The sequence below is a fragment of the Mesoplodon densirostris genome, chromosome 5, assembly GCF_025265405.1.
Source record: "Mesoplodon densirostris isolate mMesDen1 chromosome 5, mMesDen1 primary haplotype, whole genome shotgun sequence".
Taxonomy (NCBI): Eukaryota; Metazoa; Chordata; class Mammalia; order Artiodactyla; family Ziphiidae; genus Mesoplodon; species Mesoplodon densirostris.
In genome coordinates this window covers 3,277,248-3,294,982 of record NC_082665.1, presented here as the reverse complement: position 1 = coordinate 3,294,982, position 17,735 = coordinate 3,277,248, and the positions used below count along the sequence as shown (strand labels likewise).

At 58.3% G+C, this 17,735-nt stretch overlaps 1 protein-coding gene across 1 annotated transcript in view; it reads left to right on the top strand.

Moving 5' to 3' along the window:
- The first annotated feature begins 2,993 nt into the window (after nt 1-2,993).
- PDE9A (phosphodiesterase 9A) overlaps nt 2,994-17,735 on the top strand; it is a 93,085-nt gene continuing 78,343 nt past the window's right edge. The window contains exon 1 of the mRNA XM_060099934.1: nt 2,994-3,062. Within this exon, the coding sequence (XP_059955917.1) occupies nt 2,994-3,062 (69 nt within the window). The remainder of the gene's footprint in view (nt 3,063-17,735) is intronic.

Below are 17,735 nucleotides of genomic sequence, written 5' to 3'. Positions count from 1 at the left end.
CCCTCCTGGCAGAGGCAGGCAGTTTCCTTCCGCTTTATCTTGGCTCTGGGAACTTACACTGGCTGCAGTCCTGGTGGCCAAGCCAGGATCAGGAATGCAGGTCAAGGACGCCAGGGAGCCTCTGGGTTGATGTGGTGTAGGCAGAGGGGAGGGGTGGCTGCTGGAGCCTAACCCCAGGGCCCGTCCAGGATGGAGGAGCACGAATTTAGGCAGAACCCCACTCCGCGGAAGGGAAGAGGAGCAAAACGCAGAAATAATGTCACCGTAAGCACTGAGCCTTCATGAAAGAGCCGAACGATCTCCAAATCAGATGCAGGATCCAACCACTCCGCACCCCAGTAGCCCAAACCACTGTGGTTCTTTGCAAAGATTACGGAGGCAGCTCCTCCTGGACTCCCACCACCCCTCCCGTTACAGCGTCCCCACCCAGCAGCGGCTGGACCCGAGGGGGCCGCGTCTCTCCTCTGCTCAGCCCTCTGCACGGCTCCATCTGAAAGAGTGGAACCGCGTCCCTGGTACGGCCCTGCCACCCCTCACCTCTCTGACCCACAGCCCCTGCAGGCCCCCACCCCCCGTACCACCCCCGCCCTCCTCTCCTGTGGGAGGGGCCTCGGCCTGAGGCTGCTCCCTTTGCTGGAAGGCTCTCCCCTCCGATGGACACGGGGCCCCCTGCTCCCTCTCCACCCCTGCGTGTTCCTGCCCAGCCACCCCGCCGACGTCAGCCCTGCACACTCCATGGCGCACCCCTTTCCCCACGTGACTTTTCTCCTTGGCACTAATTATTATCCAACATGCTACATGTTGCATTTATTTACACCATCTCATCTGGTTCCCACTAAAATGCTGGCTCCTCCAGACCAGGGATTTCTGTTTATGCTCCACTTAATTCCCCGGGGCCTAGAACAGCACCGACACACAGCAAGGGCGGCCCTGATGAAGGATGGAACCTCGGCTCCTGGGGGCAGGGTCTGCTCAGGGATGGAGAACTGGACGGCAGCCTAGCTGGGCAAATACTTATGGGGCGATTATTATTCTGAATGCAGAATGAGCCAGACAGCCTAAGGGCCACCCTCAACACACAGTGGTACGGAATGCACCGTGACAGAGCCTCACCCTCTGATCGGTGGTAAACGGCCCTGAAGAGTTGCATTCGGTGTTCGGGCGCTCGAAAGAGACGGTCTGAGCGAGCAAGGTCAGATGACAACAAGACACGGAGAATAAATACGCACCAAGCTAATGAGCCATCTGCCGGGCGGTGAAGTTTCCATGCCAGGCAGCACAATAGCTCTGCAGATTGGTCACCAGATGAGCCCCAAAAACATCGGAACGTTCGACAACAAAAGTGAGCTGTAATAACAGGGTTCCTTCCAATTTTCTGGGGATACATTTTCACAACTGTGAGTCCAGTGGCCAGCTGTGCCCACCCAGCAGGGTTGACCCTCCACCCCAAAGGCCCTCTGGTGCCTCTTCTTGCCTCCAGCCACGTGTAAAGCAAATCTCGTGGTGCCCAGGTCCTGACGTGGTCCCGTCACCACGCTGGATGCCAGAGCAAAACCATCATCATTCTTTGAGGGCCCATCGGCCCCCACCCCACCCCAGAGCAGGCAGGGGACGTGAAGCAACATGGGCTGCACTGTCCAAAGGCTGAGGGAGACCACTTCACCTAAAGACGATGACCCCACGCTCCCCAGGGCTCCAGCCTGGCCAACTCTCCAGGCAGCTGGGAAGAGTCTGGAAAGCCAGTGACTATCCACCAGGTGGAGGCCAGATGGCCAGGGAAGGGAAAGCAAAGACCATTGGCCGTGGCCGTGGTCAGCCAAGCCTGGGCGGACCGGCAGGGAGGAGGGAGCCTGTGTGCTCCAGCCACTCTCTCAGTAAGCAAGCCCCAGACATTCAACAGATGAAAAGCAGTGGCTTGGAATTCTCTTAGAACGAAACAATAAGTGCATTCTCTGTCTGGTTTCTCGACACCAGCTTCCAAAAGCAACAGGCCCCGAGAGCCATTCAGCATCACCGCCCTCCCCAAACTTGTTCCCGCCCCCTGAGAGAGCTGGGGAGCTGCAAAGGCAGCCCGCGCTGTGATCTGCAGGTCAAGAGCTGCCTGCAGCCCCTCCCTTTTTTCCCACACTCCCTGTGGCAATTAACAAGGGGGATGGGGACCAGAACAGTGCTGAAACCAGCAAATAACTGGTGCCTGGGTAATCCTCACTCTGGCTACATCAAGGACAGAAACAAAATTGCCATTTCAGCTCTGGGTGCAGCGGGAAAAAGCTTCCACTCTCGAGGATGTACAGAAAACTTAGGGGAAGGAGGTACACGGAGAAGAAACTTTTCCCATCTCCTGTTGAAATTAAATGAGAAGGGCACTCACAGCAGGGAAAGCAGGAACCCAGGGGGATTCTCCTAGCCTTAAGTGGTGCTTGGGTTTAGGTCATGACCACAAATAGCTTACGGCCCCATGCCAGCCAGGTGCTTGCTGATGATGGGAGTATCCACCTGCGGCAAAGGAGTCCCAGCTGGCAACTGTCCACTTGGGGAGGTGACCAGCCCCCTGCAGCCAGAGGGGGTCGCTATGGGAATCTGGTCGCATGGGAAGGTGACCAGCTTTGCAGCCACAGGGTGTCGCTCGCTATGAGCACCTGTCCAGAGGGCACTTGGAGACAGGCTGCTTGGCCCTGTCCCCAAGGCGGCTGGACTCGAAGGGAAGATGAGGGGGTGTGCCTTAATGTGGGAGGGGAAGAAAAGGGAGTGAAGATAAGGGAGAGAGGAGAAACGGGGAGGGAAGGGGAAGGAGGGAGGAAGGCGGAGTGGGGGAGAGGAGGAGGGGGCGGGGAGAGGAGGGGCCGAGCCGGCGGCACGGGCCACGGCGGCGCGCTGGTTGGCTGGTCCCCGCGTCCTCCCGCTACCCGCCCCCTCCTCCCACTCCCCGCCCTCCCCGCGGCGGCTGGCGTCGAGAAAGTACAGTAAAAAGTCCAAGTGCAGCGCTCGTCAAGATGGGAACGGGCTCCTCCAGCTACCGGCCCAAGGCCATCTATTTGGACATCGATGGACGCATTCAGAAGGTAGCCCCTCCCCAAGCTTCCCAGCCCGGCGCGGGCGCCCTCCCGGCGCGCGCCCTGCGGTGCCAGCCCGGCGGCGGCCCCTCCCCAGTGACAGCGCGGGGTCCCGGAGGCGGGTGGGGGCCGGCCAGGGGGTGCCGGCGGGGGAGGGGACGGCGGTCCAGCGAACCGGCATCCGTGGAGCCTGATGCGGCCCTCGACAACTCGGGCCGGGGGTTGGTGGGGCTCTGCGGGGCAGGTGTCCCCACGCGCGGCCCCGTGGAAAGGCGCGACTGCAAGGGGGTATTTTTTCCATTTCGTGGGCAGAGCTTTCTTTGTAACAGATCTGATTAGGCTGAGTTCCTTCGTTCAGAGGCTGGTCCGTTAAGCCTTTTACTTCCGGTGGAACACACCCCGGGAGCCGGTGGGCAGACCTGCCGGGCAGAGTCCTCAGACAGGGAGAGGGTGCCTGGAGCTCGCAGCCCCTGTGGGGACCGGGCACTGCTTCCCGGCCAGCAGGGAGCAGGTTGGTGGCGGGGTGGGTGGGTGTTGGTAGAGGCTGGCTCAGCAGGGGCTGCTCATCCCCCCACCTCCTTCAGTTACCCATCCCAGCAGGTGGTCGGCTCTGACCGTCAGGGGTGACCCCGGGGCTGCGCTAGCTCTTGGGCCTGCGGAGAGACTGGGTGACCCTCTGGACCAGCTTTACATTCAGAGCATCTCCTGCTTCTCACTGGCAGAGAGGGACAATAAGAAAGCTGGCTTGGAGCGGGCTTCTCTAAGCTCCCCCTAAGGTCCTGGGCGCAGGGGGCAGGGAAGGCCACAGTGAGGGAAACGCTCCCAGATCTCAGCTGGACGTTTCAGGGAAACCCTGCAGCTGCTGCGGCTCACTTTGCTCTTCTCAAGGTGGCGCACCCAGAGCTGGGAAGCAGGGGGAAGTGCCCCAGCCAGGCACGGAGAAGCCTCGGGGGCTCGGGTGTCTTCAGTTCTCCCACAAGCCTCTGCCAGCTGCTTCACTCTCAGCCCATCCCCTGCTTGATCCCAGGAAGGGAGAAGTATGGGCTCCCCTTGTCCCACTATAGCCCGCTTCATTGGAACCATATAACGGGGAACAGGAAGCAGCTGAGACAAGGGCAGGTGGTCCACCCCTCTTATTTCATCAGCACAGGGCAGGTGGTGACCTGATGCAGTACTTCCCCCAGGTCCCCTGACTGCCAGGGCTGGGCACCTGTGACTGCACAGGAATTTAACAGCCTCCCCAAAGGAAGAAAGTGCCCTCCGCTGAGTACTTCCCTGCTCCAGCATGGACACACATGCACAAACATGCACACACCTGGGCACATTCGTGTGCACATGCATTCACACACAGCATGCACATAAAAATATGTGCACGCACCACATGTAAATACACACAAGCACACACACGCATGCACACACACAGGCAAACATGCACACATGTACACAAGCACACACGCTCTCTCTACCCCAGCAGAGGAGAATTCTCAAAGATCGGCCCTTTTTATCTTTGGAAAGAGGCGCGATGAGACGCTGTCACCATCAGAAGTGACAGTTCCTTCCCAGGAACTTCCCAAAGGTTTCCCGGAGAAATTCAGTGGGACGTGGGTGAACAGTGGAAGAGAGGGTCCAGAGGGAGGTGACGCTGAGGGGCGGGCTCGGCTCAGCTGTCATTGTGGGCATTTTGCGGCCGAGATGCTCAAGGTTTGGGTGACCTCCACGAAAGCAGCCCTGCAGGTGGCCCTGGGAGACCGCGGGCACCTGCGCTCAGGGGTGCCAGACCTGATGTTGAGTGCTGGTTCCACCACTTTCTGTGATCCTGGGCATCTAACCCTTGGCTCTTCTGAGCTGGCCTCCTGGTCAGTAAAGTGGAACCAAAACATCTGCTTCATAGACTCTCGTGCACAGTGAAGGAGGCCATGCAGACAGAGTGCCTGGCACACTCTGGAACACCGCGGGCGTGATGCTCTCTCTCTGTTTCGTCCATGCCTCTAACTGATACCAAACGGGGGAGGCGGGCCATGGTCCTCAGACCTCTGCCGTCTCGGTCAGTGCTTGTTGACCTTCCTCTGCGCCCTCTGCCTTTGTTGCCGGCCCTGCTGGGGGCTCCTGGCTGCACCTTTAGCCCTGGGGGAGAACCGGCGCATTTGGGCTTCCAGGCGTGTGCTAGAAAGCCATAGCCCCGCGCTCACCTCACGCTCGACACCCAGCAGCACTGCCCGGACTTTCATCCTGGGTTGAGAGCTCCTGCAGCAGTGCTTCCAGCGGCTGCGGTTTCTCTTCTTAAAGTCCCAGGCGCCGGATTAATTCCTAAAGTTCCCAGCATGCAGTCGTATTCTCTCTCCCTTTTATCCCCATCCCGTCTCCTTTCCGGGAAAGGTCACTCTTGAGGGGAGAGCCCCGCGGAGTCGGAGTCAGGGGGTGAGGCAGGTACCGCCTCTAGCGCGTGTGCTGTTCTGTCTGCCCATCGTCCCTCCTGCGGGCCCCACGTTGTTTCTGCTCCCTGTCCGTCCAGTGCCCCGGCTCCTGGTCCTTCCCTGCTCCCCCCGGAGAGGGCCCCAGCGGGGAAGAAGAAGATAACAGTCAGAACAGTGGCTTCTGCAGATGGTGTCTGCTCCAGCAAAGCTTGGGGTACAGACGTAACGTCGTCCGTAGGGACAGCCAGCCAGCGTCCCCGTCTGAGGCCGTACCGTAGTGATCGTACCGTAGGTGTTCCAGGTTCCTAGAGAAACCGTGGCGGCCCTCGGGAGGCTGGTTCACTGCTTCCTTGGTGTGAAGGAGAATCCAGCACAGACGGTCACTTCACCTGCTCAGGTATCCAGTGGGAGGCCGCCACGGGGATCTGGGGTCCACTTGAGGGATCCGTGTTCCATCCGCCGGATTCTCCTGCAGAGGCTGTGCAGAGGAGGCTCAGAGGGCAGACGTGGCTTATCTTCCCGGGTCTGGCTCCTTCCTGGGTCTACACAGAAGCAGCATCCCAGGTGGCTGGCAGCCATGCCAGGAGCCAGACGGTGGTCCTGTCCTAAGCGCCTCCACTACCATCCCCATGGCCTCGGGTTAGTTACCTAACCTCTCTCTGCCGTGGATTTCTCCACTGTCATGCGGGGATGCCAGTCATGCTGCTTGTTGTAGGAGTCAGAGCAGACAGGACAAATAGCTTAGTTATCCAAACGAGTTTACTGAGCAGCTGCTATGTGCTGAGAGCTGGGATCCAGCTTGGTGAGTCCCCCCGAGCCATGGCCCCTCTGCCCCCTGCTTCCCCCGGGAGGGACAGATAGTAAACTGACACTGTTGCAGGGTGTCTGGTGCCGGGCAGGACACCGCGGGATTCGGCTGGCGGGAAGGGGCTGTGATGCTGGCCGTACATGGGGCCCAATGAAGAGGTTTCCTTCCTCAGAGAAGACTGGCGTTGTGGGGAAGGAGCCCTTCTTGCAGACTGGGTGGCCTCAGGAAGACCCAGGCCGGGAACTGCCGTATGGCCAGGGCTGTGGCCTCACGCAGCCAGCAACACCTCTGCACACCTATCCCCATCGCCTGCGCCTCCACCTGCCAGGGGGGAAGGTGGGACCTGGCACCTGCCAGCCCCAAGTGAAGGAGGAGGGAGTGGGAGCCCCCAAGCCCAGAGAACCAGAGCCACAGCTCCGAGGACTCTGCTCTAGGAGCTGATGCATCCTGTCCCTACCCAGAGGGCTTGCTGTTTCTCTCCGCAGCTTCCCCTGACCTCAGCAACTGCTCCTTTCTCCCACCCATGTCCGGAGCAAGGATAAGCTGGGCTGAGTTGCCCGGGGCATGACGGGACGATGCCCTTGGCATCAGGGAGCTTGAGGGGTCCTCCCTGGTGGCACGTCCGGGCGTGGGTTTGCCCACCTCCTGAATGAGGCTGAGTGAGGCCTTTGTGGGACCCCCGGACCTGGCCCTGGGCTTGGGTTTGGTGAGAGGCCTCATGTGGGCAAGACTGACCATCCTGGAGACCAGGATAAGTGCCGTTGAAAGGGACCGCCTGTTGGTGCATCACCCTGGTCTAGCGGCCCCCTGGGGCACAGCCCCTTGTCAGGGGGGACCACCTGGCTCTGCTGGGACCACCCTCGGCCTCTCTGAGTTGCCACGTCCTTGTTCCCGCCTCGCTCTGCAGCTGGAACTCAGGTCTTAATGGGCGATCAGCCACTTGAGTTCTACTAAGTTGTTTCTGCTCTAAAATAATGGAACAAATGAGAAAAATCCAAAAGGAAGAGCAGTTAGAGCATTGGAACGTTGTTAAAATGTCAACAGAAGGCTGTTCCCAGGTCCAGTGCCTTGTCGTGCTTGGTTCTCCCCACCCTGTGACTGTGCCCCCTTCCCCGCTGGGGCTAAGCCCCCGTCTGCCGGGCCTTCTCTCCACCCTGCTGCCCTCCCCCCAGCCTGGCCCTGTTGACACCTGGGACCCCAGGCCTTGAAGCCGGCATTCAGCCCCCGTGGAGCTGCGGGGCCGGGCCTGCCATCCCCTCCCCAGAGGTTCCCCGGGGCTCAGGCCCTCCCTCCCCCCTGCGCTGGGAGCCCGGCTCTGCCCGCTCTGCCGAAGTCTCCCTGTGCCCCCCTGCCCTGCTCTGGCTCTGTGCCCTCCGAGGAGGGCAGCCTCCGCTGCCTCTGGCACAGACACGAACCAGCGCTGCAAGCTGGCTGCTCGTCTTCAGCCTGTTTGTTGCAGGGTGCACCTGCCCCCGTCTGGTCCAGCGCGGTCTGCATGGCGGGGCCTGGAGTCCCTCCCTGGCTCATGGAATGTCTTTCCCCTCCTGGAATGTCTGGCTGGCTGCCTGGTGAAGCCTAGTGGAGATTCCCTTCTGCCCGCAGATGTGTGCCCCTGCTTTGCCCCACGCTCAGAACATCCCTGGCCTGCCAACCGGAAGGGTCTATGCCCGTCTGTACAGGGATGCACTCCCTGGCCAGGCAGACCCAGCGAGTCCTCTGGGCTTCTGCACTGCCAGGTGGACAGCGACTCCCCTTGGTCGCCCTCCGCAGTCCCAGCCAAGTCGTTTATCCTCCTTTTAATGTTCATAATATAAGAGCTTTAAAAAGATATTGAAATGGTAACAAGCTAATTGCAGCCAAGGGAAGGTGGAGAAAGGGGGTCATTCCATGCCCTTTCAGGGATTCTGGTGCAAATGGAGGTACAGGGCTGGTCGTGATGGGGAGAAGACCCAGCCCCTGCCTGTGATGACCCTCTGTCTGCAGCTGCGCCAGAGCTGGGCTGTGAACATTGACGTCTGCATTTTCAGGCTCTTTTTCAACAAGTAGATCAGCCACTACAGTAAGTCAGCCTGACTCCTGAGATGCCGTATCAGATGCTTCCAAATAAGACCTCTTGGAAACTCAGTCTCTCAAATTTTAGCCCGAGGTCGTGGAGAACTCAGGAGGCTGCTGGACTCCCTCCTTCCCACTAGCTACGGTCGGAAGACCTCTTAAACCAGACACTTTCTGACATCCGGACGCCCCAGCACGGGGTTGGCCGGAGGCCCGAACCTCACTTATGTCATCAGGGTTGACGGATAATGACACGGAGACCTTGCCGGCCAAGTGCAGGGGGGCCGGAGCTGCTCTCGGCAGACACGTGGAGGGGCAGAGGCCGTGGTGCTGGACAGACAGCCTCTCAGTGCCCGGCTCTGCCACGGAAAGGTCACCTTCTCCTCGGTGAGGTGGGTGCAGTGCCTACGCCCCACATGGGGTGATGCGGATGGCGCTGAGTAGCACTTGTACAGAGTCCAGGGCGGAGCCGGCCACCCAGGGGGGCTCAGTAAGCACGTCCTGTCCCCCGGCCCCCTCCCTCTGCCCTGTCCACTCGGAGACTCTGGAAGAAGCCTTGGCAGTGCCTTGGTGTCTCCAGTTTCATATCTGTGAGCCAGCCCACTGTGACAGACAACCACAAAGGGGGGGGCAGTGCCAAGGCCCCGAGACCCTGGGCCACTGCCCAGGGCACCTCCCTCTCTGACCCAGCAGAAGCGAATCTCTTGCCCTGAGCGAGAGGGCCAGTGGCCTCACCAGAGCCCTTGTGGGCTGCGCGGCTGCTTGGCCTCAGAAACATGCAGAGTACGGCTCTGAGTGTCAGGGAGGAAAAGCAAGGGCAGGGCGCCCCGTCAGACAGCTTCTGGGAACCCTCATTTGCACGGTCAGCCAGGATGCTGAGCCCTGTGCCAGCCACGGGGACCCCGAAACAAGCCTGGCAGTGGGCAGCAGGGGCTGGGCAGTCAGGCAGCCTTGGGTCACTGCAGGCTGGGTTTGCGGTTTGCAGGTGGCAGGCTGCACTCCTGGGGACTGGGGGAGGTCTTTGGCAAGAAGAGCTGAGAGGGTCCCCAGAGGACACAGAGGGACCTCAGGTGTCCTTGTCAAGACAGCTGCAGCCCAGCCCTGCCCCAGTGAAGGATTCCTCCATGCTCCCATGCCCTCCCCTTCGGCCGAACAGGCCATGAGATGGGAGGGGGGTGCCCCGGCAGCCCCCGCCCAGGTGTGGCAGAGGATGGGCTCCAGCCTGGAGGATGGCTCGCGGCCAGTGCAGGAGGCATGTCAGCCGCCCAGCTCGAAAGACGTTGAGATGGAGCCATAGCCTCTAGGTCAGCTCATTGGGCTAATTCCTCCCACTTTTGTGGTTAAGTGTTTGCGTTTCCAGGGTTCTGAATCTTTTTGAGAAAAAAGTATTCTAAGGTAGTGCACGCTTAAAGATCCAGCCGTGGGAGTATAAAAAGTGCACCTGTCTCTCCCGGAGCACCGGGTTTACAGCCGTGCTGTGGGTCACACTGTACAGTGCATTCAGGTGCCTTGGAAATGGCACCAAACATTTTCAGTCTCAAAAACATAACCTCTGCAGTCGATGGTGTGGTTATTTGCCTTGTCCGCAGCCCTGCCTACCTGTCCCCCACCCCATCAGCCCACCAGGCACCACATCTCCTTCTCAATTCCCAAAGCTGATCACCCGATGGGGACTTCTGCCTGAACAGAAACTCACAGCACCTCTGAAAACTTGGTCTTGACACAATTAAAGAAGAGCCAGAACGTTCTGTTCAGTGGCTTTAGATGCCCTGCCTAACACTCTTTTGAATTTTTTGTTTGTTTGTTTGTTTTGTGGTACGTGGGCCTCTCACTGCTGTTGGCCTCTCCCGTTGCGGAGCACAGGCTCCGGACGCACAGGCTCAGCGGCCATGGCTCACGGGCCCAGCCGCTCCGCGGCATGTGGGATCTTCCCAGACCGGGGCACGAACCCGTGTCCCCTGCATCGGCAGGCGGACTCTCAACCACTGCGCCACCAGGGAATCCCATTTTTTTTTAATTTTTAAAAATTGTAGTAAAATACACGTAGCATAAAATTTTACTGCCTTCGACATTTTCAGTGTACAGTTAGTGGCGTGGATACATTCACATTGTTGTGCAGCCATCACCACCATCCATCTCCAGAACTTTCTCATTTTCCCAACTGAAACTCTGTCCCCACTAAACACTGACTCCCCGTCCCCCCTCCCCAGCCGCCCGGCAGCCACCGCTCTACTTTCTGTCTCTGTGAATCTGAGTCCCCTAGGGACCTCCTCTAGGTGGGATCATACAGGATTTGTCTTTTTGCGACTGGCTTATTCCACTGAACCTAATGTCCTCAGGGTTCATCCCTGTTGTATCAGGTGTCGGAATGTCCTTCCTCTTTAAGGCTGAATAAGATTGCATTGTGTGGTTGGACCACATTCCATTTATTCGTCAACGAATTTGCCTGCTATCTTTTAAACCTGAATCATTTCCACTCTTATCACCTCAGTTTGCAAAGCGTAGGTCTGTCGCAATAGTGAATTATTGTGTCTTCTGGAAAACTTTGTGTTCCCAAAGCCCTCCCGCATTTCCTGGTCCTGGTCATGCTCAACTAGGGCGGTTGTGTGCGGTGTGGTCGATGAAGTGAAATGTTACAGGCGGGGACGGGAGTCCACTGTTCAGGGGAGACGGATGCTTTTCAGATTCAATGACACTCAGTCCGTTTACCAGCAACGTGACATCACAGTCGAGAGCACCGATTCTGGGGCGGGTTTGTCTGCGTTTGCACCCGCGAGCGTGTGGGCAAGTTACATGCCTCGGTGTCTCCGTCTGTGACGTGGGGGGAAGCCAGCGTCCACTTCACAGGGCCGCTGTGATTAAATTCAAGCATGTGTGCTGAAGTGGGGTGGCATGTGGTGTATGCTTAGGAAGGTCATGTTATTTTTACTTGTTGTTTATTATTTACGCATGTCATGGATTCAAGCCGCCGGATCCCCGTGTCTGGCTGGGGGAACCTTCCCGAGACGTGTGGCCCCGTGTGTCCTGCCGTCGTTCCAGGCACAGGGCCCTGTGTCCAGGAGTGCTCTGTGGAATGAGGGGGCCGGCCCAGCCCCTCGGGTGTATCCAGCTCTGTGATACCCGGTGACTGTGTTCCCCAGGTCGGCCCCCAAACCTCCCTCCTTCCCCCATTCTTCCCAGCAAAGAAAAGACCGCCAATGCCTTTCATTTCTCCTCCGACTGTTTCGGAGGTGGCGCTCCATCAGGACAGCGGTGAGGAGGGAGGGCAGGGGAGGGGGGACGTGACCGCCCAGTGCAGGCTCTCGGCTTGGATGCTCTAGGACCACCAGTCCTGATAGTGACGTGGGGCAGCCTGCATGCCCGCATGCTCTCCCGCTGCATTAGGGTTTCCAGGCTTCTGGTTCGTTTGTTTTGCTGGAGGGGTTGGTAGCGGTACCCACAAGCACTTAACAATAATTTTACAGGCGAAATCAGCCTTGCTGTGGAAAGGAGCGGTGTTTGGAGAGTGCTCGGCTGGTCGCTGTCCCCTGCGGCCCCAGGAGCACTCTGCTGTCGCTGTCCCTTGGATGCTGGCTGTGCTCCCCCAGCCCCCATGTGCAGCCTGGGAGAGCTGCTCGGCCCTGGGCGATCTGTCACAGGCAGACCCTCCTCGGTTTAGCCGAGAGGGAACACGGCCGCAAGGAAAAGCAGCCATTGCCCTGCAGTCACCACCGCCCAGCTGCAGGCTCCGGGAACCAGGGTGCTGTCCAGGTGGGGTCAGGCATCCCCGAGGCCAGCTGCAAGGTGCATTGATTCATTCTGTAGGCAGAACGGTTAGCAGACCCAGTGATTCAGGCTGGCTTTATCCCCGCAGCTTCTGCCTTGGGGATTTTTTTGTTTTTACATTTATAGCCTTACAAATAACAGAAAAAGGGGCAGTGCATTTGACATCATCATCTAGAGATCTTCAATAATCTCTCCACCCGCAATTCCCATTTGCAAGAACAGCTAACCCAGAGCATCGTTCCTCGTTACGTAAAGGCTGACTGCCGGCAGAAGCAGCCGGGCGTGGCTGGCGGCTCGTCTGGAGCCCGTCTGCCATGCGCACCGGTTCCAGAGCGCTTCGGGGAGCAGCCCCCAAAATGTTTGCGCTCAGAGTTGTGTTATATAAGCTTCACGGGGGAAAAGTCAAGATGTGGGCAGTGCTTAAAGGCTCTAAATTCATGGTCACACATACTCTGAGATCTCTCAATGAAGCTTCTTACGTAAGCCTCAGATGCCTTACCATCACTATTAATAACAGAAAAAGAGCAAACACAAGAAGCAGTGGAACACGTGACTCAGAGGTGGCTTAAGACGCCCCCCTGGAGCCGACAGGATGTGCAGCGGTGGTCCCGCATGTATTTGAGACCCATTTTGCAGGGGGTGTTTTGAAGGCTGAGCCCCAAAGAGCAGAGATGAGAGATGGCACCTGTGCCCTCCTGGCAAAGACGGCCCAGAATATTCCAAGGGGTGAGGGTCGGAGTAGGAGCAGTGAGTTTTCTCCGGGAGTGTTTCTTGAAGCAGTGCTGCTGGCACCAGGCAGAAAAGGTGGATGAGATGGGTCCCAGCCTCAGGGACGGAGAGGACACTCCCGTGCAGGTGATGCCTGGGTGATGCCCAAGGGTGCTGAGGTGGGTGGGCAGAGGGTGAGGGCAGCCCTTCTCAGAGTCAGACTCGCCGGTCTGTCCTGGGCACCTAAGATGTTAAGCCTGATCGTCAGGGCCCGATTCTCAGGGCTCCCGTGAGTGAGCCTGGAGGGTGCGGGCTGCGTGCACCGGCGGACGTGGCTGATATTCTGAGCCATGGACACGTCCAGACCCCGTTCCACCTGCTCCCCTCGCCCTGCACCCCATATTTCCCCTCCCAGAACATGACAGAATGCCAAGCCCTGCACCCTATTTTTTCCGACTCGTCCTGTGCACGGCATCTCCCCTCCCAGGCCTTTCCCTGAAGCCCAGGGCCTCTCCAGGGATGGGGGACTCTGGGCCTCTTGGGCACTGGTGCTGGAGCAGCGGGGCCCCCTCTACGTCTGGGGTTTCTGACTCGGTCTGCGGCCCTGTGGTGACCCCTCCCCACACGCTCCAGAGGGACAGCTCAGGCAGCTCCCAGCGGACGCAGGTTGGGTCCAGACACCACAGGGCCCCCCTCGAAGCCTCCAGCTCCCACCCACCCACCCTTGGACGTGCCAGGCTTGGCTTCTGGAAGAAGAAGCCAGGGTTTCGTGGCTTTAAGCCAACCGCTGTGAGCCCCATGCATCAAAGTAAAACTAGTGAGCCCCAGAGGGATTGTTTGGTTCGGTGCAGAGGCTGCACGGGTGACACGGCCTCCACACGCTGGGTGGCACGGGTGCCGCGCGATGTGGGACAGTGGGCGTCTCGGCGTGGCCCAGGAGACACTGTGCCCGGCTGACGTTACATCAGGGACGAGCACCCCGAAAAGTGCAGCCTCACTGAGCAGAAACCCCGATCTTTGGAGGCGCTTGTAGCAGCCGTAGAGGAGGCCCGGGAGGGTTTTCTCCCAGTGGTGGACGCCGGCCACCGCCTGGATAAGACGCAGGACGGTGGGGCTTGGACCCGCTCAGGGCCCCCAGCGTCACCCATGCCCAGAGATATTTCTTTTCTGGCAGAAAAACTGTGCTCAATTTTTCTAATGAAATTTCAAGCAATAAAAAGAAAAGGAAGGGCTTCCCTGGTGGCGCAGTGGTTGGGAGTCCGCCTGCCGATGCGGGGGACACGGGTTCGTGCCCCGGTCCGGGAAGATCCCACACGCCGCGGAGCGGCTGGGCCCGTGAGCCATGGCCGCTGAGCCTGCGCGTCCGGAGCCTGTGCTCCGCCACGGGAGAGGCCACAACAGTGAGAGGCCCGCGTACGGCAAAAAAAAAAAAAAAAGAAAAAAAGAAAGAAAGAGAAGGAAATACAGGAGGTGATGGAGGGAGGTAGGAAGGCCGCCCCACTGCAGATGGAAGCCTTTCGGCTCCCCCGCGCCCCACGGCCAGCTCAGCTCTCTGGACTTTCTCCCTGAGTTCCCATCTCAGTGCACACGCCACTGTCCGCCAGGGCGCCCGCGTGAGGACCCCAGGTGCCTCTGGCAGGGTCCCGCTTGCCTGCGTTGTCACCTTGTCCTGTCTTTGTTCCCCTGGGTCCCCACTGTTTGGGGTGAATTGTGTCCCCCCCAAAAGATACGCCCACGTCCTAACCCCCAGTACCTGTGAATGGGACTGTGCTTGGAAACAGGGTCTTGGCAGATGTAACCAAGGTGAGACGAGGTCATGCTGGTCGAGGAGGGGCCTTGATCCCACATGACTGTGTCCTTTAAGAAGAGGGAAATGAATGTGCGCATACAGAGAACAGAAGGTGGAGGTGGAGACCGGGGTCGTGTGTCCACAAGCCAGGGAGCCCCAGGGGTTGCTGGCCGCCACCAGAGCTTGAGAGAGACGAGGACGGACGCTCCCTGAGAGCCTCCAGAAGGACCCAAGCCCACCCTCACCTTGACTGCAGACTCCCGGCCTGCATAAACTTCTGTGGTTTTAAGCTGCCCGTTTGTGGCACTTTGTTCTGGTAGCCCCAGAAAACTCATACAGTTGCCTCATTTTAACTTCATTACCTCTTTAAAGACTTTCTCCAAATACAGCCCTCCCCCGAAAGCCTTGATCGTTCTCTGGAAAGGGCTGAAAGGCGCAGCTTCCCTAGAACCCTCGGATTCCCAGTTCATTCCCACTGGCAATGACAGTGGGACGTGGATGCTTGCTTTGCAGGACAGCCGAGCTCTCTGGCCTGAGCTGGAGAGAGGGGCCCTTCCCGCCTCCTAGTCACAGGTCTCGCTTTCCCGCGGTTTCTTCTACACCTTGTCTTTTCACCCTTCCCCGATCCCCGCCACACTCACATTCTGCCTTGAAACAGGGCCAGAGGGACTGCATGTTGGGGGAAGGCTCTCCATGGGTGGCCCCCGAGGGGCTTCGGCGCCAGGTCCTCTCCACCTGCCCCCTCCCAGCCGGGGCACCCAGGAGCCCTGAGCCCAGGATGGGTCCCCCCGGGACCACACTCGGAGTCCTGATGCAGCAGAGCCGAGACAGGCCTGGGAGACGCAGGCAGGGTAGCAAGATGAGGGCCCATCGAGGGGAAGTGCAAGGCTCGTGGACCACGAGCCGCCTCTTACTGGGGTTAGATCTCAAGAAGTAAAGCAAATGGGAAGCAGACAGACGCCCTCAGCCACGTCCTAGCATCAAGCAGCCCTCCGAGTCGAACTCCGCCTCAGCACATTACTTTTTCTTCCGGCTCCTGGCTTTGTGCATTTTCAGTCCCCTGGGATCCATTATTTATAACAATGGAGCTTGGCCTCAGACACTAGAAGCGAGAAAAAACAGAAACAAAGCAACCCCGAAAGATGGCAAGAGCGGTGAGTGGACCAGCCATGACAGATGGATTCAGGGTGGAGGCTGCCGCAGACTCGAGCGGGAAAGTGGGCCCTGAAATCCCGCTGAGCCTCAGGGCAGCCCAGAGTCTGAGCAAGTGGGGGTTTACAGAGTCCGGTTGGCCGCGTCCTGCTAGGGAACACGCACACATCCAGGACAGTGCCCGCGACTGGACAGTTCCCGGGCTGTTTCCTTCCAGCCTCCCCGCCTCACCGTCCCCCAGGCCCACAGCAGCTCTTAGGGGCTGAATCACAGCCTTTGACCCGCTCCCGAGCTTCCAGTGTCTCCGCCCTCTAATCTGTGCTTCCCTGGCCCCGTCCTGCAGTTTGGTCCCAATCCTACAGACACTCCATGCCTCATGCAGCTTCAAGGACTCTCATCACCTGCAATAAAAGATTCCAGCCTTCTCAGAATGGAGGCCGAGGGTTTGTTAGCTCCCTGGGACTGCTGTAACAAATCGCCATGAACAGCGTGACTGAAAACAACAGAAATGTATTCTTTCACTGTTCCAGAGGCCAAAAGTTCTAAATCAGTATGACGGGGGTGGGAATCAAGGTGTTGGCAGAGGCCCTGGGGGAGAATCCGTCCCTGCCTGTTGGGCCTCCTGTGGCTGCCAGCATACCTTGGCTTGCGGCCTCATCCCTCGAGTCCTCAAGGCCAGCATCTTCCAATCTCTCTCATGGACCTGGAGCACAAGAACCAGGGGCCAGACTGAAATACTCTTTGAGGGTAGACAAAGCCCTATACAAGCTTCACAGTTTATAAAAGCTATTAAAAAATGAATCATGGTCTGATAGACAAAGGCAAAAGAATTTGGATTGGTTTATTTTCTTCCAAGTGTGGGATCCAAATCAATATTCATTCCAGTATGCAATCAAAAATATCAGTCATGTGAGAACAAGGCAAACAGAGGATGCATACAGTGTTACAGGAGAGTGACAGTGGCAGAGAGGCCAAGAGACCACCTCTCGTTCCCACGTGGGCCACCACTCAAAAGGCTGATTTCAGGCACTGCACGCGTCTCTGGGCTTGGAGCCAGGTGGGTCGAGTTTGTATCCAGGACCACAGGGACCCGGCCAGGCCAGGTTCTCTCTCTGTGACTCAGAGTCCTCCTCTGTGAGGAGGAGGAGGAGGATACCCCAAGCTTATGAGGTCCTTCCAAGGACCCAGCGTCATAGGGTGTAAGATGCTTGGCTCAGGTTCTGGACCAAGCATGAGTTCAACCTCACTAGTTGGTGGTGGTGGTGGTGGTGATCATAGGGGTGATGGTGCTGGTAGTCATGGTGGTGCCACTAGAGGCGATGGTGGAGGTGGTGGAATTGGCATCCTTAGTGGCATAACCTAAAACCAGCAGATGCAAAATTCAGCCTCAGCCTGTTCACACAGGAGGATACTTGGGCACCGGTGTCCCGTGATCAGATGCACAGGCCCCGTGCTCCCAGACGGAATACAGAGGAGCTGAGCAGGGTCCTGTCCACAGGGACCTCGCCTTGCAAAGACTGTGCTCCGTGTTTACCAGAAGAAAACTGACACTAACCACAGTGAGGTCGAATTGATCATTTAACCCATCAGAGTCTTTTAAATCCCATGTGGTGATCCTGTTGACTAACACACATTGGTATTGACACCATCCTGGTCTTCACTGCATTTTGGTTATGCTTGGATGTGGTTGGTAACACAGGGAGGTCAGTTAGCACGTCAGAGCATGCTTTGTGGTGGCCTTCCCAGGTTAAGGTATCCTCATGTCCCGACGTACGAACCACCCAGAGACGCCAACATGTTGACGTTAAGGCTGTGCGTCCTCAGCGCCTCTTGCTTGTGAAATGGCCTTGGAGGGGTCAAGGAGGAGCCTCTGTGTCTCTAGGGAAGACATCCATAAGTTTCAAGGGGCCCTCCCTGTCATCACAACTGCCGCTTAACTGAGCACTGACTATGTACCAGGCCCTCTGGATGTCATGATGAAACCTTCTCTGGGG